The sequence below is a fragment of the Chinchilla lanigera genome, unplaced genomic scaffold (genome assembly GCF_000276665.1).
Source record: "Chinchilla lanigera isolate Chin_1 unplaced genomic scaffold, ChiLan1.0 scaffold00020, whole genome shotgun sequence".
NCBI classification, from domain to species: Eukaryota; Metazoa; Chordata; class Mammalia; order Rodentia; family Chinchillidae; genus Chinchilla; species Chinchilla lanigera.
The window spans coordinates 22,522,790-22,550,098 of record NW_004955421.1 but is presented as its reverse complement, the minus strand read 5'-3'; the positions used below and the strand labels follow the sequence as shown (position 1 = coordinate 22,550,098).

The 27,309-nt window shown below is 43.2% G+C and overlaps 2 protein-coding genes across 7 annotated transcripts in view; one reads left to right on the top strand and one right to left on the bottom strand.

Moving 5' to 3' along the window:
* Fbxo18 (F-box protein, helicase, 18) overlaps positions 1-14,322 on the bottom strand; it is a 44,189-nt gene extending 29,867 nt beyond the window's left edge. The window contains exons 1-4 of one of the 4 annotated variants that reach the window (XM_005383858.2): positions 8,568-8,669; positions 6,688-6,752; positions 4,723-4,878; positions 1,953-2,551 (exon numbers count right to left, since the gene is read on the bottom strand). In XM_005383858.2, coding sequence (XP_005383915.1) covers positions 1,953-2,486 — 534 coding nt within the window. In that variant the 5' untranslated portion in view covers positions 2,487-2,551; positions 4,723-4,878; positions 6,688-6,752; positions 8,568-8,669. Of the gene's footprint in view, positions 1-1,952; positions 2,552-4,722; positions 4,879-6,687; positions 6,753-8,567; positions 8,670-13,793; positions 13,990-14,178 lie in introns of those variants that run through there. The other 3 variants (XM_005383853.2, XM_005383857.2, XM_005383855.2) reach the window with 3 other exon arrangements.
* Positions 14,323-14,480: 158 nt separating this feature from the next.
* Positions 14,481-27,309, top strand: part of Ankrd16 (ankyrin repeat domain 16) — a 14,912-nt gene continuing 2,083 nt past the window's right edge. Inside the window, exons 1-7 of one of the 3 annotated variants that reach the window (XM_013513668.1) lie at positions 14,481-15,539; positions 16,046-16,151; positions 16,540-16,780; positions 18,812-18,854; positions 22,790-22,898; positions 23,388-23,549; positions 24,669-24,759. In XM_013513668.1, the coding sequence (XP_013369122.1) occupies positions 15,226-15,539; positions 16,046-16,151; positions 16,540-16,780; positions 18,812-18,854; positions 22,790-22,898; positions 23,388-23,549; positions 24,669-24,674 (981 nt within the window). In that variant the 5' untranslated portion in view covers positions 14,481-15,225 and the 3' untranslated portion in view covers positions 24,675-24,759. Of the gene's footprint in view, positions 15,540-16,045; positions 16,152-16,539; positions 16,781-18,811; positions 18,855-22,789; positions 22,899-23,387; positions 23,550-24,668; positions 24,775-27,309 lie in introns of those variants that run through there. The other 2 variants (XM_013513667.1, XM_005383851.2) reach the window with 2 other exon arrangements.

The following is a 27,309-nucleotide window of genomic DNA, read 5'->3' as shown; positions in this document are numbered from 1 at the left end:
TTAAAACATTTATACAAGCTTTCTTTCCCTGAAGTGCGCATTCAGTTTTTGGCGGGCACTGTATATGTACATATGTGTATACGTGTGTGTGTGTGGAGGGAGAGGGAGAGAAAAGAGAAGACGAGAGAGAGAGCAGAAGGAAAACACAGCACAGCAAAACTCATACTATGCAGTAAAAGCAGCGCTACAGAGGAAATATAGCTATAAATATTTACATTAAAAAAGACATGACAGGGGGCTGGGGATTTAGCTCAGCGGCAAAGCGCCTGCCTGTCAAGAGCAAGGTCGTGAGTTCGATTCCCGGTACCAGAAGAAAAATGAAAACCAAAAACAAAAACAAAAGACATGACATGAACAACCTACCTTACGACTCAAGGAACTAGAAAAAAAAGAACTAAGCCCAAAGCAGAAGACAGGAAAGCACAGATTAGAACAAACACACAGAAAAATAGAAAAAATTAACAGAACAAAGACTTGTTGGGGGGTCAACAAGCCCTCAGCAAAAAGAGATTCAAATACTTAAAATCAGGTATTCAAGATGCCAAAGAAATAAAAAGATGATAAGAGACTACTATGATCAACCACACAACAACAAACTGATTATATTAGAAGAAAAGGATAAATTCTTAAAACACACAAACTACCAAGAATTAATCATGAAGAAACAGGAAATCTGAACAAACCAAAAATGAGCAAAGAGAGTAAACACATAATCAATAACCTCCCAACAAAGAAAAGCCTAGAACCAGGTGCCTTTATTGGGGAATCTTCTGAACATGGAAGGGCCAATCAACAGCAGGCAGGTGAGGTGGTGCACATATGGGATCCCAGCACACTGCGAGGCTGAGGCAGAAAGATCACAAGTTTAAACCCAGCCTGAGCAACACAGTGAAGCTGCCTCAAAATAGCTCAGTGCAAAGGCCTTGGGTTCAATCCCTAGTACATCAAAACAAAATTCAAAAACTGCAATACTTTGCGTACTCTTTTCAGAAAACTGAAGAGGGAAAAATTCTTCCAGGAAGTAACCATTACCATGATACCATGATATGAAAGCAGACACAGACACCATAAAGAAAAATCTGAGGGCTGTGACAGATTACTGAACATATATCACATTACTCTCAGCAATGATAAAAATACAGCAGTAGTTTGCATTTCAAGAGGTAAGTATGAATCAGAACATTATCCCAGAATCTTCTAAAGCAGCATGGAGAAAACCTTCACTTACCCTCCCTATGACTGACTACTCAGTTCACATCAGACAGTTTCAATTTACTGAGCAGAACCACTGACACACTCAGGGATCGCATCTAAAAGGGAGACCTAACGTCTGACTTCTGCATAGCTAGTCTAAGGGATGTGTAAGCTAAGTAAAACATTCTCCCAGGCCTCAGGTTTACCTAAGACCTTGACCCTCGAACGGGAAAACGTATACTGAAGCAACACAGGAAAGAACAGGGAGCTGCAGCAGTGACATGATTCGCTCACCACCTCTGTCCACGGGCTGGTGATTTCAAGGAAAGCTGTGTAAAATCATAACACTATGGAGTATGCAACAGTGCAAAGTGGAAAAAGTGACTAGCTCCAACAGGATGAAATGGAAAGAAGTCAGTTAAGTGTTAAAGGAAGAGGTAAGAGGTCAAAAAGACGAGGGAACCTCCAAGTGGAATGGAGGGATCGGGGCCCCTACCTGCCGAGCTGGACCAGAACACACCATCAGGACCAGGACACAGCAAACCACGGATTGCAGATAGAACAGAGATGTGCTGGGAGCAGGTCAGCACAGTGCCTGAGATAGCAGACTAGGACAAGCACGGAGGCCTCACAGGACCCTAAGGAGTCTGGACACCTTTCTGAAGCCAACTGGAATGTACCACTTTTGAAAGGGCACTCTAATCAGAAGTACACGAAGACTGTAGAGGCAATGTCACCCAGCTGAGCAGCTGACTCACCAGTGGGTCACTGATTATCTCCCGCCAGAGGTGGCACACCAAGCTCAGGTTCCCACAGAGGTCTTCCACAGGCAGGAAGGCAAAGATGTGCCTCAGGACTTCACTAGGCAGGCTACAAATGTGGCTCAGTACTTCTTGGCAGGGCAGGGTCCCAAGAAGCCCATAGTATGAGTCAGGAATGGGGTCCAGACCAACGTCCTCAATGTCTTGACCTGTTTCTCCAGGCTCTGCAGAGCGCCGTGACAAACAGTCCTCTGCTTCTTGCCTGGCCTCCCTAGGCCTTGCGCATGATGAAGACAGACGATGCCATGGGGTTTTCTTAGTAACGCCATCCCACTGGCTGGTCCCTGTAGCCTTATTACTCTCTTCCTCAAAGGACCGAGATCGCTTCCTGGAAGGCAGAGAAGACCCGGACGAGCCCAATCTTGCCTCTCCATCACCTTGAGGCGGAGCACAACTGCTCTCTGCAGGAAGGATCATGTCACTCTCCGAGTCCTGACAGCTGTCCTGGCCAACAGAACTGCTCTTGGCCATGTCATTGGTGCACCGCCTCTGACCAGCTAGGAAGAACTCAGGGTTGTACCGGTGACATCCTTGACCTGTAGAGAACCCAAAGAGAATGGGCAAGAAAGACCAATGACTTCTGACCTGCTGTTGACCTAAATATGATAACCTAATATTCAATTATCTATATTACAGAGGAAAGAAACAGGGATATGTTTATGGAGCAGGCGGTGATATAAACAGCTAATTCAAAAAACAGACACATATTTGGAAAGATACACACTGTCCCTCGATGGTGTGATGAGCTACATTACACCATGCAATGCGTACAAGTACAAGGTCAAATGCCGCATACTGGACACTCAAATGGACAGACAAAAGGAAGTGACTCCATGCGTTCACACATCCATCCAGACAGTGCAGCTTTCCTTGCTTGCTCCTGTGTCTACACTTGGCTAAGTAGAAAAAAACAACACGCTTGAGGTTAAAGGACTTTACTTAGCTTAGATGACAGAGCTAAGCCCTCTTATTTTTATTTCCTCCTGTGAAGTTATGAAGAAAAATTATTTTATAATAAAGAGGGAGTGAGAATTCCTTTCATATTATTAGAGTGGTACCCAACCTTTTCTACATATTTGTTCAGTATTTACTAAGAACCTGTAACTCTGAGACAAATATAAAGTGAGGTACCCTGACCTTGGACCTTTCAGGCAGGCAAGGGAATCAAAATGGCAACTTCACATATCACCACAGCATTTTCAAACTCCTAAAAATTATTTTTAAATGGCAATGAAGAAAATACCTTATTGATATACAACTACCTATGTATCTATATCTACGTATTTCCTTTCTAAATAGCGACAGCCAAAATTCTTGCTGTGGAAAATAAAAGAATGGACTGAAACTAGATTTAACTTTTAATTTAAGGACCTGAAATTACTATTTTTTCTACATTAGGGAAAAAAAATTGCCTCTGGGGCAATGCGATAGAAACCCAGATTTTTAAAGTCAATAAGGTCTGATTAAATCCTAGTATTTCCTAATTGTCATATTCTCATCAAGAATTAAGACCTTGTACATTCAGTACCACACTCACAGAGGCCCAAAGAACTCGCCAGAGAGGTGAGAAATTAACTTATATTTATAAAACAAAGTATCAGACAATATATGATGAAGTTTAAAACTGTCTTGTATAATAGGTTATAGTGGTTCCCAAAAGTGAGAAACATACATTATACTATTTAAAGAAAACTAGATAATATTTAGATTATATTCTAAAATTAGACGTATCAAAGGGAACTAAAGGCAGTTTAGATTAAATTAACAAGTATTAATAAATATAGGAATTTATCCGGTACAGGGAGAAATAATAAGAAACTGAACTGCCAGGAGTGGGACTTTTATGTATTAATAACAAACGTTTGAGGACCTGGACATGTTAGATCCTCATACACTGTATCAAATTATACCTCATAAATAAATATTACACATCAATTAAAAATTATAGTTAAAATTTTTGTGGTTTTTTTTGGGGGGTTTCTTTTGTTTTGTTTTTTGGTACCGGGAATAGAACTCAGGACCTTGTGCTTACCAGGCAGGCACTGTACCACTGAGCTATATCCCTGGCCCTATAGTTAAAATTTTAAAATTAAAAATGTTAAATATAAAATGATAGCATGTACAAGCTTGAGTCCATTATGGCAACATGGAAACATTTTACTGTACACTCTTAAGAACAGCTGTAACATGATACAAAATTATCACATCCAAGAATATTAGCTCAACGATATTATATTCCAGACAATCTGGAAAATATACAATCTGCAGTCATGGAGAAGCAGTGTTACCGCATGGTCCAGTAAGCAGTGGTGACAAAGGACCCGTAAAATCTGCCATGAAAGTACTAGATGAAGAAAAATTTCGAGGAAAACAAACCACAGGGGACCTAATGACAGATTGAACAAAGACCCAACAGAGTGAAATTCTCCTAGTTTCCAGGTTGAAATAACAGTGAGATAGGTCCACGTCTTTTTTATCACTTTATAATTACACAAGCTAACAAGTTCCCTGGGGGCTTTTACCAAGCATTATTACATGATGAAATTTTCATGGAAAATTTACAAATAATGAAAAAAAAAGTCAAACAATTGCACTAGTACTACAAAGTCACTTAATTATCTCTAAGTACTTTTAAACTGTAAGATATTAAAATGGCACACACACTGTACAGATTTTGAAAGGTAAGATGCTTTTTTAGAAGACGTACCCCTATTCCCTCTTTTTGTTCTGGGTCTAGGATAGAGACCATGGTTCAGATCCCTGTTTGTCCATCTTTGACCGAAGGCCTGGGTCACAGTCAAATGACTCTGAGCCAACTGTTGGCAGTCGATGGCTGTAAGATGCTTCCGCTTAAACCGTCTCACTGTTTTGTACCAACAGGCAGAAGAAACAGGATACTCATTAGTTGTTATCAATTCTACAAGCTAGTTGGCAAATTATACCCAATTTTTAGGACTATGGTGACTGATAACTGATTGCGTGGATCACCTGAGCCAGCCCTTTTCCTTTCCCCTATATGCCCACCAACTTAGTCATTACACAGCCTCTGCACAGTTCTTCCTTAGAATTCAAGAAGAGCTAAGCGTGGTGGCACACATCTGTAATTCCAGCACTGAGGAGACTGAAGCAGGAGGATTCAGAGTCTGAGGCTAGCCTGGGCTACACAGTCAGTTCAAGGTCAGCCTGGACTACATAGGGAGACCCTATCTCAAGAAAACAATAAAAAAAGTTAAAGAAGAATTCCAAAATGACATTTTAAGAATCTAAAATGACTTTTTCTTGTTTTTTATTCATAGTCTCTAGAAGCCTTAATTGTGAAAGACTCATTCAAAAAGAAGTTACAGCTAAGGTATAACTGAGACTTGGCATCTTTTTCTTGCCTTTGCCTAGGCCACGTATGTTTCTCCAATAACCACAAATATTTAAGAGTTGGCTAAAGATTTGTTTAAACAATAAAACTCTAATAGCTTATTTTTTATCAAATGGCTAAGGTTACTTTTCTTTAATTATGATTTTAATAAAACAACATACAAGGGTTGATGATAGCTTTTTAAAACGAGCTCTTCTAAGTCTCAGAAGCAAAACATAGTTATAATAAAATAGGTTGTAAATTCCTCAAGAGAAGGACCAGTGTTGGGCATGAGGGCACACTTCTGAAATATCAGCACTCAGGAGGCTAAGGCAGCAAGATCACCATGAACTCAAGGCCAGCCTGGGCTGCACAGTGAGTTCATGGCCAACCTGAACTACATGGTGAGACCCTATGTCAAAATATAAAGAAAAAATAAAAGACCAGACCATTATGCACACGATTCTCAACACCAAGAACATCTCAGTATTGAGAACGGACTTAGGAGGGTAAGTGCAAGGCAGCAGAAGAAAATCAAATCCACTTTTCAGGACATTCCGGGGAGGAAATCTGCTATCTTCCTGTAGCAACACATTACAGTAGCAAATAACTGTCCCTAGAATTGTATCTCAAGAGCAGTGCTGAAATAAAAGGGCTAGCAATGTAACTCATTGGCACAGCATGTATCTCGCATGTGGGGGACCCTGGGTTAGATCCCCAGCACTGCAAATAAACAAATAAAATTTAAAACAATACAGGAAATCTTACCTCTTCTGTTCACAACTGTTCATATTAAAATAAACACCAAGTGCTATTTTGCCTGAATGGGGGCCCTCTGATAAGACTGGAAAAGAGATAAGGTAAGGCTACAAGGGGCCTTGCAGGGCACAGACAGATCTAGGTGCTCCACATACACTCAGTTCAACTACAAGAATACCTTAGGCTTACAACCAGCAAAACCACTCACTCCATCAACCCAAGCTATCAATTTCTGCTGACCTCTCTTAATATTCCCAACTGCTTCAGAGCTCACAAGCACAATGTCTGTAATTAGATATCATGAGCTGGAGATGTAGCTTAGTGGTGGAATGCTTGCCTAGCATGCACAAGGCCCTGGGTTCAAGCCCCAGCACCACAATCAATCAATAAATAAAGAGGTGAATTAAAGAAAAGGAATTAGACATCCTTAACAATAGAAATAGATATCAACAGACAGAGGCTAGCTCATGTAATCAGAAGGCGAACATCTACTGCCAAATAGGCCTGGAAAAGAAAAGTTTTCATGGATAAAAATCACTAAGAAGTGGCACCAACATCACTCACATTTATGCAATCCAGCCAAAGGCCTCCTTAGCTGAATGGTGTAAGACAGATAACAAGTAAGGCTTCTGAAAGTCAATGGAGAAACACAAAACCAATTACATTAGACTCAGTTAAGGATTTTGATGCCTACCCAAATCTATATTCCTAAATCTGACTTTTGGAAATACACAAAACTCAGGCCAATAAATTAGTATAGCATTTCTATGTTCATATTTACAGGATGAACCTTGAAATTTTTTTGTAAAGTATGTAAGAATGGTTTCATCCTAGGCTTTGCCAGCCAAGTACCTATAATGATAATGTTCTAATTCAAAATAAAAAACCTGAAGAGTTGATACTGGTCATCAACTAGATAGACAAGTCTTAAAATGTGATTAAGAGTAAAAACATAGTAAGCATACTCCGTCATAAGGAACCATCTTCCCTTTTTCAGTCTGCCCCTCATTAATGGGCTCAGTGCCCCTCAGGCCATGTGAGGACACAGAAAAGACAACCACTTATCATATCACCCAGGAAGCGAACCTTCACCAGACACCAAATCTCTGAGTGTTTTGATCCTGGATTTCCCAGTTCCCAGAATTGTGAGAAATAAATTTCTGTTGTTTATAAGTTACTCAGTCTCTGTAACAGTCTGAGTAGACTTAAGACAGTGCATGCTCCATAGACACTGGGTGAAGGAGGATAAGGAAGGCAAGGTTAAAGCGCTAAGTGTGAGTAGGACAGGATCCTAAACTTAGATCACTGGACTTGGTCAGGGCAGGTGCATGGGGAAAACCTCCTTCAAGGCACAACATCAGAGCTGGGTGTGTCAGCGCATGGCTATAATCCCAGCACTCAGGAGACTGTGGCAGAAGGACAGAGCAAGTTCAAGGCCAGCCTCAGCTACATAAGGAGACCCTGTCTCAAAAAGAAACACCAGACAGACGAGAACATCTAAAATGTTCAGTCCCTAAAAGAACTGTTTTGGGGAAAGTAGGTAATATTGACAAGGGTATAATTTTATTTATGTATTTACTTCATAAAACACATCTGAATCAAAAATGCCTGCTTGAAAAGATTAAATGTTTGCAGAACTCTAACAAAGGCACAGAAATAAAAGAGCTCATGGGGGTGTTGGAACACAGTGTTCTCCTTCCAGAGTTCTGACAGACTCCGGTTATTTCTGGCATACAGCCATTACGGAAAGAGCTATGGTTAACAACCGGGGGGAGGGGGCTCGACTAGGATAGCTTACTAACACACGATGACTGTACGACACACAGGGAGTGCTGTTACCTGAACTGTGACTTGCCTAGGACATAGAGCCAGCATTTGCCACAGATTTCCATGTAAAAAAAATGACTCTTCTGACTTCAGCAGTAGCCAGAAAAACTAAACTGTACCTTCGGTCTCTTTAGAGTAAGTCTTATGACGCATGAGTGGGTGCCAGGAACCCTGAGTCTAAATCCTCACGTTAAACAAGTCATATAATACCTCCTGGAAAGCCCCTTGGAGGCTGAGTGGTGTATCAAGAGACCCCTTCCCCTAGCAGGGGGATCACTAAGGCCTACGAAAATGAGGAATAAAATAACCTTGCACATTAAATTCACAGAATGAGATGACACCTTACGTAAGTACTCATGACACCCACATTGGGGTTGACGTCTACCTCTACCCCTATGTCAAAATCTAGCAAGGAACATGTTAGTATGTGACTACCACCCCAGTCTGAATGCCTCCTAAAAGACATGTAGGTTTTATGCTAACAGTATTAGTGTTCTTGCTAAACTGTTTCCTTTAGAACACTGAAATTCTAATCACTCTTCTGTTTTTATTAATATGCCTTTTAAAAAAGCAGTTCAAATACAACTTTATCAAAATAAAGATGCTCAAAGTGATACCTCTTCCATAAAACCTTCCTCCCTGAGCCACTCAAACTTAATGGTGCTCCTCCGTCCTCACAATGCGAGTGCACTTTACACCGCTCGTAAAGGGCATTCACTGTCAGAAAGTGAGTCTGCAAGGGGTGATGTTAGAGAGCTACATGACGAACGGGCACACGTAAAGGGAAGCTGTGGTTCCACCAGGTTCCTGTGGAGGAGAGACATTAAGAATTCCTTGTGAGGCTTTCCAAACTGTATGAGGCCACCCAGAGACGTTCCCATTAGTTCTCTCCACACCAAAATGGGAATGTACGTCCTTCTTTGAGACCCTCTCCCATGGCGACTAACAGAAATATGTCACATCCCACTGGGGTTAGAACAGAAGAAAAAAACCAAGAATACACAAAAATCATTTTGTCAAACAGAATTTTGCCTAGGCTCGAATACTTCCGTTCCTATACTTCTTTTTGTGGGGTAGCTTTCTTAGAGTGACTTTTCTCTGTCCCTTTCTCCAAGGTCCCCCTTTTATAGGACCCTCATCGCTCTGCTAATCTTCAGTTTTTTGGAGGATCACTAACCCCTTAGGTCCTGCTCTTTGCTGAATTCAAGATGGTCATGACCTGGAGTTTAGTCCTTTACCAATCGTCAAATCTCCTCCTCTGATGAGTCTATTCCATCCTAGCCCACTCTGACCCACACCATTCTCTAGAACTCATTATAGATCTAAAGGAACAAGGTGAAGACAGTGACTGCCTAGAATTCCTGGAGGAACTATTATTGTTAAATATTGCCTTTAACACAGAAAGAATCAAGTTAATTTCCTAGTAGAAAGTACTTACATGAAGAAACTGTTCATAACACCAAACTGCACTTAACTTTGCTAATTAGATATTTGCTGAACCACCTGATCTCACCTGGTTCATTTCTCCACAGGCTCCTCCTCATCTTTTCTCTGGCTCTGTGAAGATGAGCAAGGAGACATCTGGCCTCTGCTCTCTCTTTTGGAGGTAAGACAGGTGCACTGCAACATAGCCTATTATTATGATTCTGGTACTTGACAGGCCCATTTGTAGCCTGTGAAACCCGAGAGCCCAACTCAAACACAGTTAACTGTGTTATCCCTCAACTCTAGAACTGTAAAAATATCTCATGGAGCCAAGAAACACTTAGCAATAATAAAACTACCCCATACATCTCCAAGACACTGGTAACAATTCTTTTTGTAAGTATGAATTTAACACGTGTCTTATACGAATTGCTATTTTTAATATATCTGCATTGTATTGTCCTTTTATACCATTATATTTACAGTAATTACCAGTGTAAGGACATATTAATACACCTTCCACTCCTAGGCTAAAACCTCTGTGGCCTGCTAGGAAGGAGTAAGGAACCTAGTCATCTCCAAGATTCAACACATGCTGCCCTACAAGTAACTGCTGACAAAAAGGACAACTGCACACCTATGGGGGCTCCCTTCTAAAGTTGAGGCTACCTTCCTTGCCTCTGAGGCAAACCTTTTAGAGAGCTATAAACAGCCTGCTGCGGCATGCATGCCTTGCATTCTTCATCACCGTCCTATACTACCTTGCAGCTCCTGGATGCTTTACAGCTACTGCAGTTCTTTTCCATACTCTATTTGATCTTCACAGCAACCTACAATTGTGCCACAACTAACCTCAGCCTCATATAAGGCTTGTCTGAAGTCACAATACTGCCCATAAGTGATAGTGACAGCATGAGAACTTAGGTCTTCTGATACCCCAGGATTGGAGCTCTGTCTCCTGTAACGTTCTCCTTTCTGTGTCCTAGAAGCTTAACAGCAGCTTCGAAAAATCTCAAGTTTAATTCAAGTATCATTTTGGTTTTTCATTATGAAACATCAGAACCAAAGAAATTTAGTAAAAAACCAAGTATTCAGAAAGCATTAACTATAAGGAAAATACCACTATATTCTATATATTTGTTATGGCTTAGAAGTCCCACCAAAGCCTCAGATAAAACAACAACAAAAAAAACCCTCAGACAGTCATAGGTGGGGTTTTGGAGAGGTGGCTGGATCTAGAATGTGTGATGCTGGGATTAAATGAGAGTAGGATCAAGGGTGTGTGACTACTAAATTAGTGCACTGATAGGTATGGCATACTTCTGGGAGTGATAAAGGGAAGGCCTTCCCTGGGTGTGAGGGCTACCCACCCAAAGGGCGTGTACTGTGAATAGAACATCATGGACAGAAAGAGAGCTATTATGGTCACTTGCCACTTGCTACAGATGCAGCTTGCTACTTTCTGCCTACCCTGCTTGGACATGGACCATTTCTTCTCTGCAATGCTCCTTTGCCATGCCACCCCTGGAGGCAGCTGACCATGAACTGAAACCTCTACAAACTATTAGGGGCTGGGGATTTAGCTCAGTGGCAAAAGCGCCTGCCTGGCAAGCCCAAGGTCGTGAGTTCGGTTCCCGGTACCGGAGAAAAACCTCTACAAACTATGAGCTATAATAAACCTCTCCTCCTTTCACTTTGGATATCAGGTGTTCTGTCTCAGCAACAAGAAAAGGAACTAACACAAGACTCACAGTAGAAAAACTGAATATTTTGTCCTCCTTAGCTTTAACATAAAATAAAATAAAATAAAACAAAACAAAACAAACACCAAACAAAATGCAGAAAAAGCACATAACACTGTTCTCTCTCTAGTCTTTGGCATTTACTCTTAGACCAGGTCCCTTCCAGAGACCATACCCTGCTTCTCTCTAAACCTAAAGAGGCCAAACAAATACAGTCATCTAACACCATGAAATAGCTACCACTCCCTCACAAACACTCATTTATTAGAAAAAGCAAGAATAGGTTTGGCAGTTCTCTCTGTATGTTCCTCAAAAAAGAAAGGAATAATGAAAGAAAAGCAAAGAAAAGATCACTGTTTGCTGTCTAGAATATATCTTTATATATTTGAAAGGCTTCTTCTATTATTAGTTCACTCTGCAGCTACTTTTATATAATTACTATGTCCCAGATTTATTATAAACTCCATGAGGGCTTTCTGTGTGGTATTTTTGGTTATAAGTGCTATTACAGACATTGAGGATACAAAAATGAATAAGCCTGACCATAAGGCAGCTACCAAAACAAACACAAATTACTAAACATAAAGCAATATAAATGCTACATAAATACATGCGCAAAGCGCCACGGTAGTAAAGGAAACCTAATAGAGTTAAAGCTGGAAAAAGTTTTATGAAGAGTTGAGCTTTAAAAGATGATTTAGTTAGGCAAAAGAAATAGTACAGTATATATAAAAACACAGAAATGGGCTGGGCATTGTGGCAAATACCTGAGAGCTGAAGGCCTACCTGGGCTCCATAGTGACTTCAAGGCCAGCCTGAACTACATAGCAAGATCCTGTCTCAAAAACAAGCAAACAGCCAGGCGTGGTAGTGCCTATAATCCTAGCACTCGGCTCTGGAAGTTCGAGGCCAGGCTGGGCTACAACGTGAGCTCAAGGCCAGCCTGAACTGCACAGTGAAACCCTGTTTCAAAAAGACCAACAAAGCAAAACCACAGAAGCACAGCAAAACGCTGGCACAGTAGAGAAGGTAGGTTTCAACAGAACAGAGGTTCCCTGATAGGAAATGATGGGAAACAAGGGCGGAAACGAATTTGGAGCCACAAACAGCAAAGGTCCTTTAACATAGTGCTATCAGCCTTCATCATGTAGGCAATTCAGGGTATTACGCAGTTTCTAAGCAGGGTCATTACACAAACATAGATAAAGATAGAGACTGTCAGGAAAATAAGTGAGCAAGTCCCATACCAACATAGGTGAAAGTTGGCGAAGACTTGGGAGTGGCAGAAACTCAGCAAAGAAAACAGATGAGTATCAATGAGTTGCCTTTTTGTTTTCTTTTTTAACAAGATAAAAAGCAGCAAAGATAACTGACGTTTCTAGTACAATATTAAGAATGATGATGTCATCAACCATTAAAGAATAAAGAACAGGGGCTGGATTTAGCTCAGCGGCACAGCGCCTGCCTGGCAAGTGCAAGGTCGTGAGTTCGATTCCTGGTACGGGAAGAAAAATAAAAAGAAGAAAGAAGAAAGTGCTTTCACTTTATTCATTTGGGGGAGTTGAGATGGGGTCTTGTCATGTACTCTGCCGCCTTGAACTCACTATGTCACCCGGGCTTTATCAAACCGCAATGCCAAGGGTAACTACTTGTGAAGTGAACTAGTAAAGGCCAGACCACAATCTCCAAAACCCTGCACAGAAGAAATGGGCAGCCCAACCGGGACAAAAGGTGACACCCCACAAAGAGCATCATCAATTAGCTTACTGCAAGGCTCCTGCTCCCTCCAGAGCAGGGTTTTGCTCTAGAAAAACCACAGGGTCTGTGAGACAGATGTGCATACGTTATCACTCACATTCTATTATCATTACCTAGTTATCTAAGAGGATATAAACCAAATCGAGTTCATAAAGTACACAGGAGAAGCAGGATCTAGAACACCAATTAAATAACCATCTATCCTGGATTTCATGTATTCCATCCCATTATGAACCATGTGGCTCAATTTTGTTTTAAAAAGGGGGGGGGGCGGTGCCTGGAGGCATAAGTCTGTCATCAGTAGCTCCAATAGGGCGGTGGACCGGGCTTCAGCTTCCGGTATCCACTGTCTACAACAGCAACAGTTAAAAACACCGTTTGGCATGTTCTAAAACATGGTACATTTCAAAGACCTTTTACACCTTCCTTCTTTTTGGAGTGGCAGGATACAACAGACAATAAATGTTTAAAACTTGATACCTGAACCTTGGTCTCTCTCCAGTGACTACATCACTAAGTAACTCAACCAAGCAGGATCTTCTTAGTAAAACAGAGATTGTCATGATTCTATCCCAGAGTTTTTCTTCATTAAATATTCTAGAACGTTGCCTTCCTTAGAGGACTGTCTGTGGGTTAGCTAATTCCACTGTCAAGTGCTTCGCGAACTGCCGAGTGCAATACGAAATGTAAAGGGTAGCTGTTTCTAGGCCTGTCACATAGCAGACTCCCCTCTTACCTGCCAAAGGAACTAAAGAGGTTAACCAAGCGGTTAAATGACTATCTCAGCTCCTCATAAAGTCGGGTAAGCAAACCAACACCTAACCTAATTAATTTCCTCCATCACCACATGCAGCTTGCTCAGATCTAAAGAATCCCTCAAAAGCCCCATGCTTCCCCACATCACCTTAATCTTCTTACATTCAGCTAAGGTGGAGGGAGACAGCCAGTGAAAAGGGAACAGCAGGGCAGCACAAAATGACTTGCCCAAGGTCAAAACATCAGAAGAGAAAAGCCTGGGTGGCCAGGGGCCGTGTCTCCCCAGCCGCTTCTGCCAGCCCCCGAGAAACGCCGAAATGCTCTGCCAGGTCGTGGGCCTCCGCGAGCAGCGTGGGGGCCAAGCTCGGCCGGAGTTCCCGGGCGCCCGGCCCCCCAGTGCACTCCCCAGCGCGGCCGAGCCCCACACCCACCGCGAGCCCGGGCCGCACCCCCGCGGTCGGGACCCCAGCGAGGGGCCCGGAGCTGCAAGTTCCCCACCCCGCCTGCGCCCGCCCGCACGTCCCGCCGTGCCTACGGTCTCACGCACTATGGCGCTCGGAACGCGGGGCCCTGTAGCTGTCGCCGCCCGCGCTCCCGCGCCGCTAGCAGCCCGGCCCAACGTTCCCGGCTGCAAGCCCCTCCTCCGGCAGCGACAGCTAGCCGACTGCAGCCCACTTCCTCCGCGAGCTCCGCCCTGCCGCAACCCAGGGAAGCACCCTCCGCCGGCGCTGACGGACGGCCTCCGAGTCCAATAGGGATGCGCAACCGGAAGGGAACTGCTGACTGACGGCCTCTGAGACCAATCAGAATGCGCTCCTGGAGGGGGCGCGGCCACGGCTAACGAGCCACGCCCCGTCCTCGCTTCTGTTGCGCGGAGGAGAAAAGGGGAAACTTTCCCAGAGTTCCTTCCAGCTGCCCGGGTCCCCAAAGGGGGTGAATAGCAGCAGCGGGGAGGGGCGGGCGCGGCTGCCTTTTGGTGAGGACGGGGTGGCGCGAGAGAACACCGCTCCGTCCCGGAGAGGCCTGACAGGGTCGGGCTGGAGCAGCGGGAGGCGCAGGAGCGCCGTGGCCCTGCAGTCACCCCTAGGCCAGGCTGCCGGGGCGCACACCTCGCCCCGCCCGCTGCCTGCGGAGCTGCCCCCGCCGGGCGCGTCCTTCCCGCCGCGGGGCTTTCAGGTGGCAGCGACCCGCCTCCCTGACGTTTTCTCCCCGTGCGCGGGGCCGGCCCGGAGTATCAGATGCACCCACTAGCCGAGCCGCACGGGGGTACACCGAGGCCCAGGGCTGCACCGAGACGACCGCACCCGGAGCGCGGGAGCAGGAGCGGTCCACAGGCGCGCTCTGCGCCGGCTGTCCCGTCCCCCTGAGGAATCAGCGGCCACAGCCGGGACCAGGGACCCGCCCCCCGAGGGGCAAAGGGCGTGAGTGCCGCGGGCGGCCCGGGCAGTGGGCACCCGGGCCGAGGGCGGCGCGTCTGGGAGGGTCACGTGCAGGAACCGGAAGCCCGGCCACCTGCGCGGTTCACTCGGCCTGCTGGGCCCGTGTCCCCTGGCCGAGGGCTGGGACTCGGCGTCCCTCCCGCCCGCTCGCGGCCATGGCCACGCCCGGGGACTCGCGGCGCCTCTTCAGACTGGTGCAGGAGGGCCGGCTTCGCGCCCTGCGGGAGCAGCTGCAGGCCGCCGGAGGCCCCCAGGGCTTGGCGGGAGACACCCTGCTGCACTGTGCCGCCCGCCATGGACGCCGGGACACCCTAGCCTATCTGGTGGAAGCCTGGGGCATGGACATCGAGGCTGCCAACCGAGACTACAAGAGGCCTCTGCACGAGGCGGCCGCCATGGGACACCGGGACTGCGTGTGCTACCTGCTGGATCGAGGGGCGTCCGTGGACTGCCTGAAGAAGGCCGATTGGTAGGTGGTGAAGATATGAAAGACACGCAGCCTCCCCACTTCCCGCAGAATCACGTTTTCGTGGAGTGTGTAGGTCATTCCCCAAGCACCATAGGTTTTCTCAGCTCCTAATTCTCTGCCCAGGCCTGCTCAACAGCAGGGTCGACCTCTCCCAGCCATCGCTTGCCTTTGTGAGACAGAAGAAAATATAATCAAACAGAATATAATCAGTACATTTTGCTCGGGGATGTGATGCTCTCCGGAGGCCATGTAGCTAAGTGACTACATCAGTTACGTTGTTTTAATTGATAGTGCTACAGTCTGCAGACTTAGATTTTTATCAGTTAACACTTACACTGCGTGTAGAGCGGGCGCTATTATCGCATGTGTCATCTTGCATAACCACCACATTCAAGATGCTTTGTCATCACACAAATCAATCCCATTTTGTTACTTGACATCTTTTAGGGGTATGAGGGCCGGGAGTAAAAACGTCAGGTTCCTTAGAAGTTGTGATCCTTTTAAAGCTTGTCACAGAATGAAGTGCCTGCCTTCGAGAAAGTCCTGATCTCCTGGGAATCAGAAACACGGAAGAGGGCTGGGGGTGCAGCTGAGTGGTACACTGAGCCTAAGGTACACAAGACCCTGGATTCCCTGTCCAGCTCTGTAAGGAGGTGGGGGGAGGGGCCCAAGAAAGACCCATGTAGTTAATAAACACATCTTCCCCACTGTGGTGGAAAGGTAGTCTTGAGGGTTGGTGGTGGTTTTTATTAGCTCTGTCCCAGTTCACTCCTAGCCAGGCTCAGAGGCAGTTTTGCCCCAGTCTCTCTCCTGAAGGTGCACTATTATTTTTCCCTTGTTATTCCTGCCAGCGTCCTCATACCAAGCAAAGAAGTTGCTAAAGCTGTTTTCGTGCCTCCCAGATACCTCAGTTCTCCGGGTTTTCTGTCTGTGTCAAGGATGTGCATTTCCTGAAGACCTGGCCCCTTGCTTCTCATGTCAGCTGTCTTGCACTTGACAGCTTGTCCTGGTTGGCTTTAGGACTCCTCTAATGATGGCTTGCACAAGAAAGAATCTCGAGGTGATCCAGGACCTTGTGGAACATGGTGCCAATCCACTCCTCAAGAACAAAGACGGCTGGAACAGTTTCCACATTGCCAGTCGAGAAGGTGACCCTCTGATCCTCCAGTACTTGCTCACTGTTTGCCCAGATGCTTGGAAGACAGAGAGCAAAATTAGAAGAACTCCTCTGCACACTGCAGGTACAGCTGGCAGCTCTGTAAGTATGCGGGCATACATGTGCAGCCTGCTTGACCCCGCATTGCTGAATATCATCTTGTTCAAGTCACCTGTGGATAAACGAAGGAGTTAGGGAAATACAGGGCAGGGAGTAAGAACATCTTGGGACCTTTTGGCAGACTGTTAGTTTCTGACGTTAATGTAACTTGTAGCCTAAACTGCATAGTGAATAGTAACTAGCATACCTTTCTTGTTGTTTTCATATGTGTCTGTCTTACTAACCCTAGTTAGGTAGTACCTTAAGTAACAAAGTCTTGAACAAAATCTTGATCTCTTTCTTCCTTGAACAAGTTTCTTCATCAGCAAAATAACGATGGTAATGATGCCTGTGTCACAGGGTCATTGTAGAATTTAAGGAGCATGGTTATAAAGGGCCACATGGTTATAAAGGGTGAGTGAGCCACAAAGCTTTATCTCTATTTACATTTGCTCCCCAGCCTGCATTACCATGATTGCATTATCACTTGAGTTCAGATCAGCAGCGTTAGTTCCCATAGGAGGATAAACCTTACTGCAAAGTGCGCATGTGACGGATCTACGTTGTGCACTCTTTCAAGTCATCCTGAAACCTTGCACTACTCCTACCCTTATCAATGGAACAGTTGTCTTCCATTAAATCGTCCCTGGTACCAAAAATGTTGCAGACCACTGCTCTACACATAGCGAGCAGAGAAACCTTGTTGCTTCTATTATCAGTTTTATGTTATTACTAAAACCAAGAGGGAAAAAAAATATTTCTTCATCTTTTGTAACATTATAGTGGTCTACATTTAATGTTTATTTACTTGTGCCCAGGTATGGCTCTTATGTCTCTTTTAGTGATAATGTCAAACATAAATTTGGGGTTTGGTTTTCATTGTGTAGTGACCCTTAACTCTGAACTTTTAGATTGTTTTGAATTAGGGAAAAACAAAATTGCTGTGGCATAAGTGGGTATTAAAGGGCTCAGGAGACCATAACGAGAAATATGGAAGGTGATCTTTAGTCTTCTTAGGTAGTACATTAAATTATTGTCTAGTCACAGTTAGCTCTTAGGGACTAAAGGATCCTTTCTAAAACTTTGTAAGTAAATAGAAAAACATTTCTGTACTCTTAAATTACATGGCCAGCTCCTTACACACATACACTCGCCTGGAAATACAATTAGTACCTTGCTGTTCACCCAAAATAGGGGAGGATAGATCGTCAGAATTTTCATTATTGAGTATAGTTGGTTTTTTGTTGTTTTGTTCTGAGACAGGGTCTCACTGTGTAGTTTAGGTAGGTCTTGAACTCACTATATATCCCCAGCTGGCCTTGAACTCCTGGCAGTCCTTCTGCCTCAGCCTCCCAAGTGCTGGGATTATAAGTGTGTACCTCCACACCTGTTAGTAGGAAAACTAAATTCCTGGTTTTGTCATGGGTTGCTTTTAAAATGTTTTTCCATTTCCTGGAAGAAACTGGCCATGCAGATGTGCAGCACAAAAATGGAGAGATAAATTTAAGATTAAAAGTTTGAGCCAGGCCTGGTGGTGCGTGCCTGTAATCCCAGCACTTGGGAGGCTGAGACAGAAGGAGTGCAATGAGTCCAGTGGCAGCAGGAACTATATGGTGAGTTCAAGGCCAGCCTAAACTGCATAGTGAGACTGACTCAGAAAAAAAGAAAAAAATTAAGGTTGTCATAAAAATGCTCATAGGGATAAAATAGTCAAGTGTTGGTTCTGTACATGTAAATATATCATTCTTTAGCAGTTAACCAGTTAAATTTTATTTTTTCAGAAGTGACAGCATACCAACTTTAGTTACTCTTTCCTGTAGGTTATAACTAAAAAATGGGGCGGAGAGGAGAGCCAGAAAAAACAATAATTTTTTCCCCCAGTGGTAGGGATCAAACCCAAGACCTTGTGCATGTTAGGCAAATGTTCTGCTCAACAAGCTACATCCCCAGCCACGTTATGTGTGAAGCATTTTATGTCTCATTAAAAAGCTCTAATCCTCCAACTCTCTTCTTCCAGCAATGCATGGCTGTTTAGAAGCAGTCAAGGTGCTTCTTACAAGGTAAGAACAAAACAGTAAATTGGGGGAAAGTAACGTGTTCATTATAATGAGTTAATATGTGTCATATAAAAGACTCAAACATTTAGAAAAAAAAAAACTTCCAAAAGAAAAGCAAACACAGAATATAAGCAGGTAATTCAAAGAATATAAAGTCAAAATAGTTAAGAAACATGACCAAATTTTAGTGACAGAGTTGTCTATTCTTGTATTCAACAAACATGTTCATATTCATTGAGTACCTAATATAAACTACCCTCTGGAAGCTAGGGATGTAAGTCAGTGCTAGAGCATTTATCTAGCATGTGTAATGCCTGGGTTTCAATCCCCAGCATAGTCAAGCAAGCAACCAAGCCAGAAGATTTTAAAGGATGACTTTCAGGGTGGTACCGCTGGTGGCACTTGCAGAGAATTAAACACTGGAAAATAAACAGCTCTGGGGAAAAGGTTATAATTGCGTTTTTGGACATGTGCCTGTCAGAGATCCTAGTCAGGCAGTTAGAGACACAGATGGGCAAAGACACAAATGTGAGGCTTGTAAACACAGAGCTGACCGTTGAGATTAGAAATATATGAGATGATCTGAGGAAACAGTTTATCATTAGGAAAGAGCACCTAACATTGAGTCTTGAGAACACTGCTATGTGGAGGGCTTGCCTGGTACCAGTGGGAGCATACTGGGTTGTCTTCAAATTTATTAACAGTTTTTCTTTCATTTAAGCAACAACTGTTTTGAATGCCTTCTCATGTCAGGCTCTAGCTGATAAAATATACATAGTCCTTCCTCCAGTGGAGCCTATAACCTAGTGTCTTAGTTACTTTTCTCATTGCTGAGACAAAATACAGTGGTACCACTGTTTTCTACAAATCATGGGAAGAATTAAGTTGATGAACTGAGGTACTGCTTACCTGACACCCAAAGTTAAAGGAGAAAAGGTTTGCTTTGGCTCACAGTTTGTAGAGCTTTCAGTCCATAGTCAGTTGGTTCTAAGACAGGATGGTATGGCAGAGGAGCAGTGCAGAAGAGAAACAGACCATGGCAAAGCAGGTAGGAGGCAGTGAAGCAGTAAGCAGCAGCGAAGCCTGCCTTTCCTCTCTCCCTTTATATTCCATCCAGGCTGTAAACCTATTGATTAGTGCCATCCACACCCAGAACTATGCTAATCCCATTCAGTTATCACACACCCTTAATCCTAGTGTCACACACCCTAGATCAGTGATGGTGAACCTTTTAGAGACTAAGTGCCCAAAATGCTTGGAACGTTGTTGCTTGGCATCTCTGCTCCTTTCCGACTGTGTGCTTAGCCGCCATGTGCAGTTATCTGATGCTGAGCTGCTGGGATGATGCTGGGGTAACTTGGCTCATGTGCCAACAGAAGACTTCGCATCCTTGCTGCAGCACCCATGTCGTAGGTTCACTAGATCCAGCCACCTCCAAAAAGCCCACCTGTGAGCACTTGAGGCTTTCGGGGGCAGTGGGGTGGGGGGCACATCTAGATACAAGCCATAACACCTGGTGTGGAAGACAGGTACAGATGAATAATCTCACATGTAAGTATAGAACTACAAGTTATAATACTGCAAAGAGAAAGTACAGAATGCTGAGAGAGCAGAGGTGTTCGTGTAAGTTAGGATTGGTAAGGACAGGCGTCTGTTAGCATTCACTGTACAGTGAGGCTTGGATAAGTTGGAGTTGGCCAAGGGAAGAGTGAGCAGTTGAGTTCCAAACAAGTACCAAGGCAGAACAGGACTGAGCAACCAAAGGATCAGGAAGCAGGGGCTTGCGGGGAGCATGTCGACCTGGAGAAACGTACTGGGTGCTTTGTGATCCTGGCCCTTGAAGGAGATGCCAAACTGTGAAATTTTTATCCTTTGTGCACCAGGAAGTAGTTAACCAGTTAACAGTTCACCCTGAGCATCACACGGGCAGCATGTTCACGTATTACCCCGAGTGTCACATGGGCAGGTGTCATTTCAGCTAGTCAGTTCTTGGTTAGATGAGATACACTCATACATTCATTGTTTTTTTATCAACGATCTTTTACATGCTTTTTTATACAGAAAGTTGTATTCACCTTTGATGTTTGTTTCTAGTGAAATCTAATAAGTTCTGGTTATTTTCTTTTAGTAATTTGTGTTTATTTTAGTTGTGAAAAATAACATAATTTTGTGCAATGATGTAAAAAAACTCTTTCTTTTTTAGTTTTTTTTTTTTTTTTGGTTTTTCTCCGGTACCGGGAATCAAACTCACAACCTTGCGCTTGCCAGGCAGGCACTGTGCCCTTGAGCTAAATCCTCAGCCCTTACAAAAACTCTTGTTGTAAGTACATTAGATGTAATTTTTTTTCTTTTCGATTTTGTCTTTTTGAGACAGGGTCTCACTATGCAGTTCAGGCTGGCCTTGAACTCACTTTTGTAGCCCAGGGTGGCCTCAAACTCACAACCATCCTCCTACCTCAGCCTCCTGAGGGCTGGGATTACAGGTGTGTGCCACCACACCCGGGTAGATGTAATTTTTATACTTCAGAATTCAGTGATATTCTTTTTTTTTCCCTGAGTGATACTCTTTTACAATACAAAGTAGACACATTTGGGACACAGACTGAATAGAAAGGAAGTGTCAAAAGATCTGCAAAAGAAAAGACTGGGAAAGGGGAGAAATGTTAGCTTAGGAGAGAGGAAAAGTCTGTGTTATGAAATGAAGAGACAAAAAAGACGTCTCCTTATTGTCAACTATTCATAATACATAAATGGTAGCTCTTCAAACAAGAAACAAAACAAAGTATTCCAATAGTGGTGAGTGATTATAATAGTTCTACAGGTGGTATCCGAGTTGGCCAGCATCTAACAAGCTGTCCTGTAATCAAAAAGTGAAAAAAATATTATTATAAAATATTTATGCACCTTCTAGACTAAGCAACATAGAACTTGTTTGTTATTTATTCAAAACAAGAGGGTTCAAAAAGTCATTTACACTTAGATTAGTTCTCATAGACCAAATAATCAAAAAATACATAATGGTTGGGGCTAGGGATTTAGCTCAGCGGCACAGCGCCTGCCTGGCAAGCACAAGGTCGTGAGTTCGACTCCTGGTAACAGAAAAAAACAGCAACAACAACAACAAAAAAACATAATGGCAAAATGCCAACCAGAAAGTCTGTCAACAATGTCTTCATCATTAAACATTTAGTGGGTAGACAATTTACTGAAAATTACCACCCATAGGAAGAAAGAAAGTGTAGCGAGTTGTTCAGAGAAAAACAATAATGTAAAAAGAGTTAGGAAAGAGGTTAGATACAGCTGCCAGCATTGTAACATTTCGCTGAATATTAAATGTTTTAAGATACATCATGCGCAGGAAAATTATTGAATACATTTAATAAAATTGTTTTTATACTATTATAAAAATTTAAAAATTTGAAATCGTTGCTCATCCTGTATTTAAATAATTGGACTGGGAAGTGGTTAGATGTTGTGAGCAGGAGTGGTTTTATCCGTTGACACTGGGAAGAGGACCGGCTGCCATGGAAGGTGGTGGAGCCAGGCAGGAGCGCAAGGAGCATGAGAACCTGTTTCCAGTTAGCTTGGACCTCAGGTGAAAGCGGAGATGGAGGAAGGATACAGATGTTTTGCATGCTTTGGCTGCAGAACGGAGAGATTCGGTTTGTGAGAGGTAAGGGAAAAGCAGTATCAAGGACCATTTAGCTTCTGGCTTGAAGAACTGGAGAGGTCACAGTACCATCAGATGGGATAGAGGAGGAGCTCCTAAAGACAGAGCTCAGCGTAGACCCTGAGATGGGAACGGAAGGAGAGCACACCAGCCTGTCACAGATATCTCCGTTAGGCTTACAGTGCGCCTGAGGTGATCAGGTGCCAGCTGTCCCTTGAGTCTGAAGTGGTGACTTCTCACATCCGGTTACTTTCGGTGTTGGCTCTAGGTGCCAGTATGAACCCGACTGCAAAGACAGCTGTGGTATTACCCCCTTCATGGACGCAATTCAGTGTGGTCACATCGACATAGCCAGGCTGCTCCTCGAAACACATGAGGTATTAAAATGGTTTTGTTTTTATTCCTTTGGTTCTTCCTATAAATTGTAGGTCACGGGATAAGCAAAACACATTATTCAGATCCTGGTTTCAAATCTCAGGTCTGCCAAGTGCAGCCCCTTCACCTCTTTAACCATCAATGTATGTCAGTGGTCCCATCTTTAAAATAAGACAAATTTAATTTCTTCAGGAGCTTCCTATAAGAATTAAATAATATAATGTACATAGAGCAGCTGGCAAATTAACTATTCAATAAACAGCACTTCGATAATAATAACAGCAGACTGCTTTGGGAGCACTTGTGGCACTACAGCCTGGCACACTGACCCTTAATTATATTTTTGGCTACAGCCCTTAGAATCAGACAAAAGCTCTGTATCCTTTACCCAGAGAAACATATAGACAACTTAAGTTTTGCCAAAACGGCAGCAGGTATGTGGGTCCAGGTGTCTGCTCCTTACCTCCTTTTCCCTCTCTCTCGTCTACTAGGCTTGCCCTTCAGCTGAGGACAACCTGGGGGCCCAGGCGCTGCACAGGGCAGCGGTCACTGGGCAGGATGAAGCCATCCAGTTTTTGGTGTCCGATCTTGGCATCAATGTAGATGTGAGAGCAGCAACAACCCACCTCACAGCGCTTCACTATGCAGCTAAGGTTTGTCTGTTTTGATGGTGTTCCTGCTGACTTGGGCTTGCTTCGTTCCATTGATAGGTAGCTCCGTAGGCCTGATTCCTTGGCTCCATCTCTGTGGAAAAAATTGCCCGTACTCCTGAAAAGATCACGATTCTAAGGAGTCCTATATCCCCTTCGATAGAAACCTGACTTTTGTTTCTGTACAAAAGCTGAAAAAACCTTTTATTCCACAGAATGCCTGACCCTTATGCCCCTTCTGAACATTTTTGTTTTCAGGAATAACATTACTTAAAGCCAGAAAGATCCATTGTATGAAATTCCTAGCTCTCTGTCCTCATCCTGGATTTCAGAAGTTAAGACTCTGTAACTGGGGCAAGAGAATGAAGATGTGCACAATTTTTTCACTAGAAAAGGAGCCTTTTTAAGTGCTAGGAGTCTTACATATTTCCCTACATTATATAGTGGCCACATGCCTTTACTTATTTGTCTAGAAGCAGGAATAAATTTTTTTCTGATGAACTAAACTCTTATCTAATATCCCTGTTGTGAGCAAGTGGGGAGGAGTAAGGATGGAGGGAGTCTACAGGGGGAGAAAAGCTGGTGTTCCCTCCGTGGCAAGATCGAGCCTTGATTTTGTTCTCGCTACATGCTACAGCTGGCTAGATAAAGAGTATATAAATGACCTTATATGTAATGTTGCCCGTGACTGTCTTTGCTGAGGGGTTACAGTCTTTTTCAATTTATCTCTATCCTAAAGATTTTATCAGAGTATATTTGCTTGAGAAGTTTTGGAATTGTGACCACAAGATTTATACTGATGGAAACTCAACCGTATTAGGTCAGTAATGTGGCCTACAAAGTTGATAATCTGTACCTTTATAATTAAATGTTACAGGGGGCTGGGGTTTTAGCTCAGCGGTGCAGTGCCTGCCTGGCAAGTGCAAGGTCGTGAGTTCAATTCCCGGTACTGGGGAAAAAAAAATATGTTACCAAAATATTTATTTAATGATTTATAGCAGAATTGAGAATGATATATAATAAGCTTTCTTTGAGATAGGAAAATTCCGTTTTAGGAGTTCACTGTTTTAGAAAAACGAATATGAGTTTGTGTTTAAAAGTTTGCTTTTGTCCTCATCACAGTGGTAATGAATTTATTTCAACACTCAGGAAGGGCATACAAGCACAGTTCAGACTCTCTTATCCTTGGGTGCTGACATCCATGCTAAAGATGGAAGACATCGATCAGGTATTGGCTGAACAATACATGTTCTTTCGTATTGAAAATACTGGTTTGGAGCTGGGGAATAGCTCAGTGGTGTAGTGCCTGCCTCACATGTCCAAGGAGGTGGGGTTCAGCGCCGATCACTACAAACAAAACAAAATAAAAATTGAGTTTTAATATTTTTCCAGTGGCCCTGTAACTTTTCTTAAAGTAAGTTTCCCTGTCTGCAAAAGTTCAGAACTATTGGTATTGCCATGACAATGATGCTGACTGCGGCTCATTACTACCACCCTAGTTACTGCTGTTATTTTAAACCATAGCAATATACAGTGTATGTGGCATAAAAGCACTTTTGGCCTAATCCTTGAAGATACCTGCTCTCAAGATACGGTATAGATTTAGGGCTCAGAAATATATTCTTCGAGGGAATTTTGGTTTGCTTTAGGGATTTGTTTTGCTTTGTAGAGTTTTGGCTGGCTTATATTTCTGCTTTTTATGATTGGGATCAAATTAAGGGCCTTGTGTGTGCTGGGCATACATGTGCTCTCCCACTGAGCCACACTCTCAACCCTGCTCGGAGTTAATTCTTTGGACTTGGATTTCTTTTTAACTTTATTTATTAGTGCATATTTGTCAAACATACTGATCACATTCATCGTAGGGAATTTGTACTTGTACATAACACATCTCAGTTCTCTTTTTTCTGTTTTCCTCCCCGCCCTTCAGTCCTTCTTCCCCTCCCCATTTACACAAGCTTTGTGTACATTTTTCCTTCCATTCTCTTTTTTCCTTTTCCCTTCCTTCCCTCTCTCCTCCCCTTTGTTCCCCTTCCCATTTGACATTTTCTTCCTACTTCCCAGTATCTGTTCTCCATTATGTTCCTCATGTACCCTCTGCTCGTGAAGAGGAACAGTGCAGTATTTAATCTTGTATGTCTCATTCATTTCACTTAAAATAATGGTCTTAAGGTGCATCCATTTTTCTACAAATGATTCAAATTTACCCTTCTTTATGGCAGAATACTACTCCATTGTATATAAATAATACATTTTCTTTATCCATTCATTGGTTGATGGGCATATGGGCTGTTTTCAAGATGTAGTCTCTACAAATTGTGTAGCTATAAATATGGGTATGCGTATATCACTGTAGCACGATGCCTTTAACTCTTGGGAAGATGCCTAGAAGAGGAATAGCTTGATCAAATGGAACCTCTAATTCTAGAAGTTTGTTTGGTTTTTGAGGAATGCCTATACTGACTTCCACAGTGGTTGTACCAGTTTACACTCCCACCAGCAGTGAAGAAGGGTTCCTTTTTCCCCACAGCCTTGTCAACATTCGTTATTGCTTGATTTCTTGATGATAGCTGTTCTTTCTGAAGTGAGAGGGAATATCATTGTTTTCATTTCCACTTTTCGAATGACCAGTTTGAACATTTTTTCATATATTTATTTGCTGTTTCTACTTCTTCATCTGAGAAACATTTGTTCATCTTGGATGCCATCCAAATTTGGAGGGGTCTAATTTTTTTTTAGTTCTTTATATAGTCTAGATGTTAATCCTTTGTCTGAAGAGTAGCAGGTAAAATTTTTTCCCCATTTTGTGGATTATCTCTTCACTGTGTTGGTGGTTTCTTTTGCTGTGTAGAAGCTTTTTAATTTGATGTGATCCTAGCTATTGATTCTCTGTGATATCTCCTGTGCAACTGGGGTTTTGTTCATGAAGTTTTTGCCTATAGCTATGCATCCCAGAGTTTCACCTGTTCTAACAGCAGATTAAGTGTTTCTGTTTTAATATTTAGATCTTTGATAATTTCAATTTTGGTTTAGTACATGGTGAGAGATATGGCTCTAGGTTCAATTTTTGACATGTGGAAAGGCAGTTTTCCCAGCACTATTTATTAAAGAGGCTATCTTTTCTCTAGTGACAGTGTTTGGCCCCTTTGTCAAAGATAAGGTAGTTGAGTGCTTGGCGTTGTTTCTGCATCTTTGGTCCTGTTCCACTGATCCTCAGGTCTGGTGTTTTTTTTTGTTTTTTGTCTTTTTGAGACAGGGTCTCACTATGCAGTTCAGGCTGACCTTGAGCTCACTTTGTAGTGCAGGCTGCCCTCAAACTTGCAATGATCCTCCTGCCTCAGCCTCCCGAGTGCTGGGATTACAGGCGTTCACCACCACGCCCGGCTGGTCTGTTTCTTTAGTTAGTACCATGCTGTTTATCATAGTAGCTTTGTGGTATAACTTCACATTGGGGATTATGACATCCCTGCCTTGCCCTTGTTGCCCAGAATTGCTTTTTGCTATTCTATGTCTCTTCTGTTCCATATGAATTTTATGATTGTTTTCTCTAGTTCTGTGAGATATGCTATTGGTATTTTGACTGGGGTTGCATTAAATCTGTATAACAGTTTTGGAAGTATGGCCATTTCACTACATTGGTTCTGCCTAACCAAGAACAGGAAATATCTTTCCATTTTCTGATATCCTCTTCGATCTTCTTCTTCAGAGTTCTGTAGTTTTCAATGTATAGGTCTTTCACTTCCTTTATTAGATTGATTCCTAA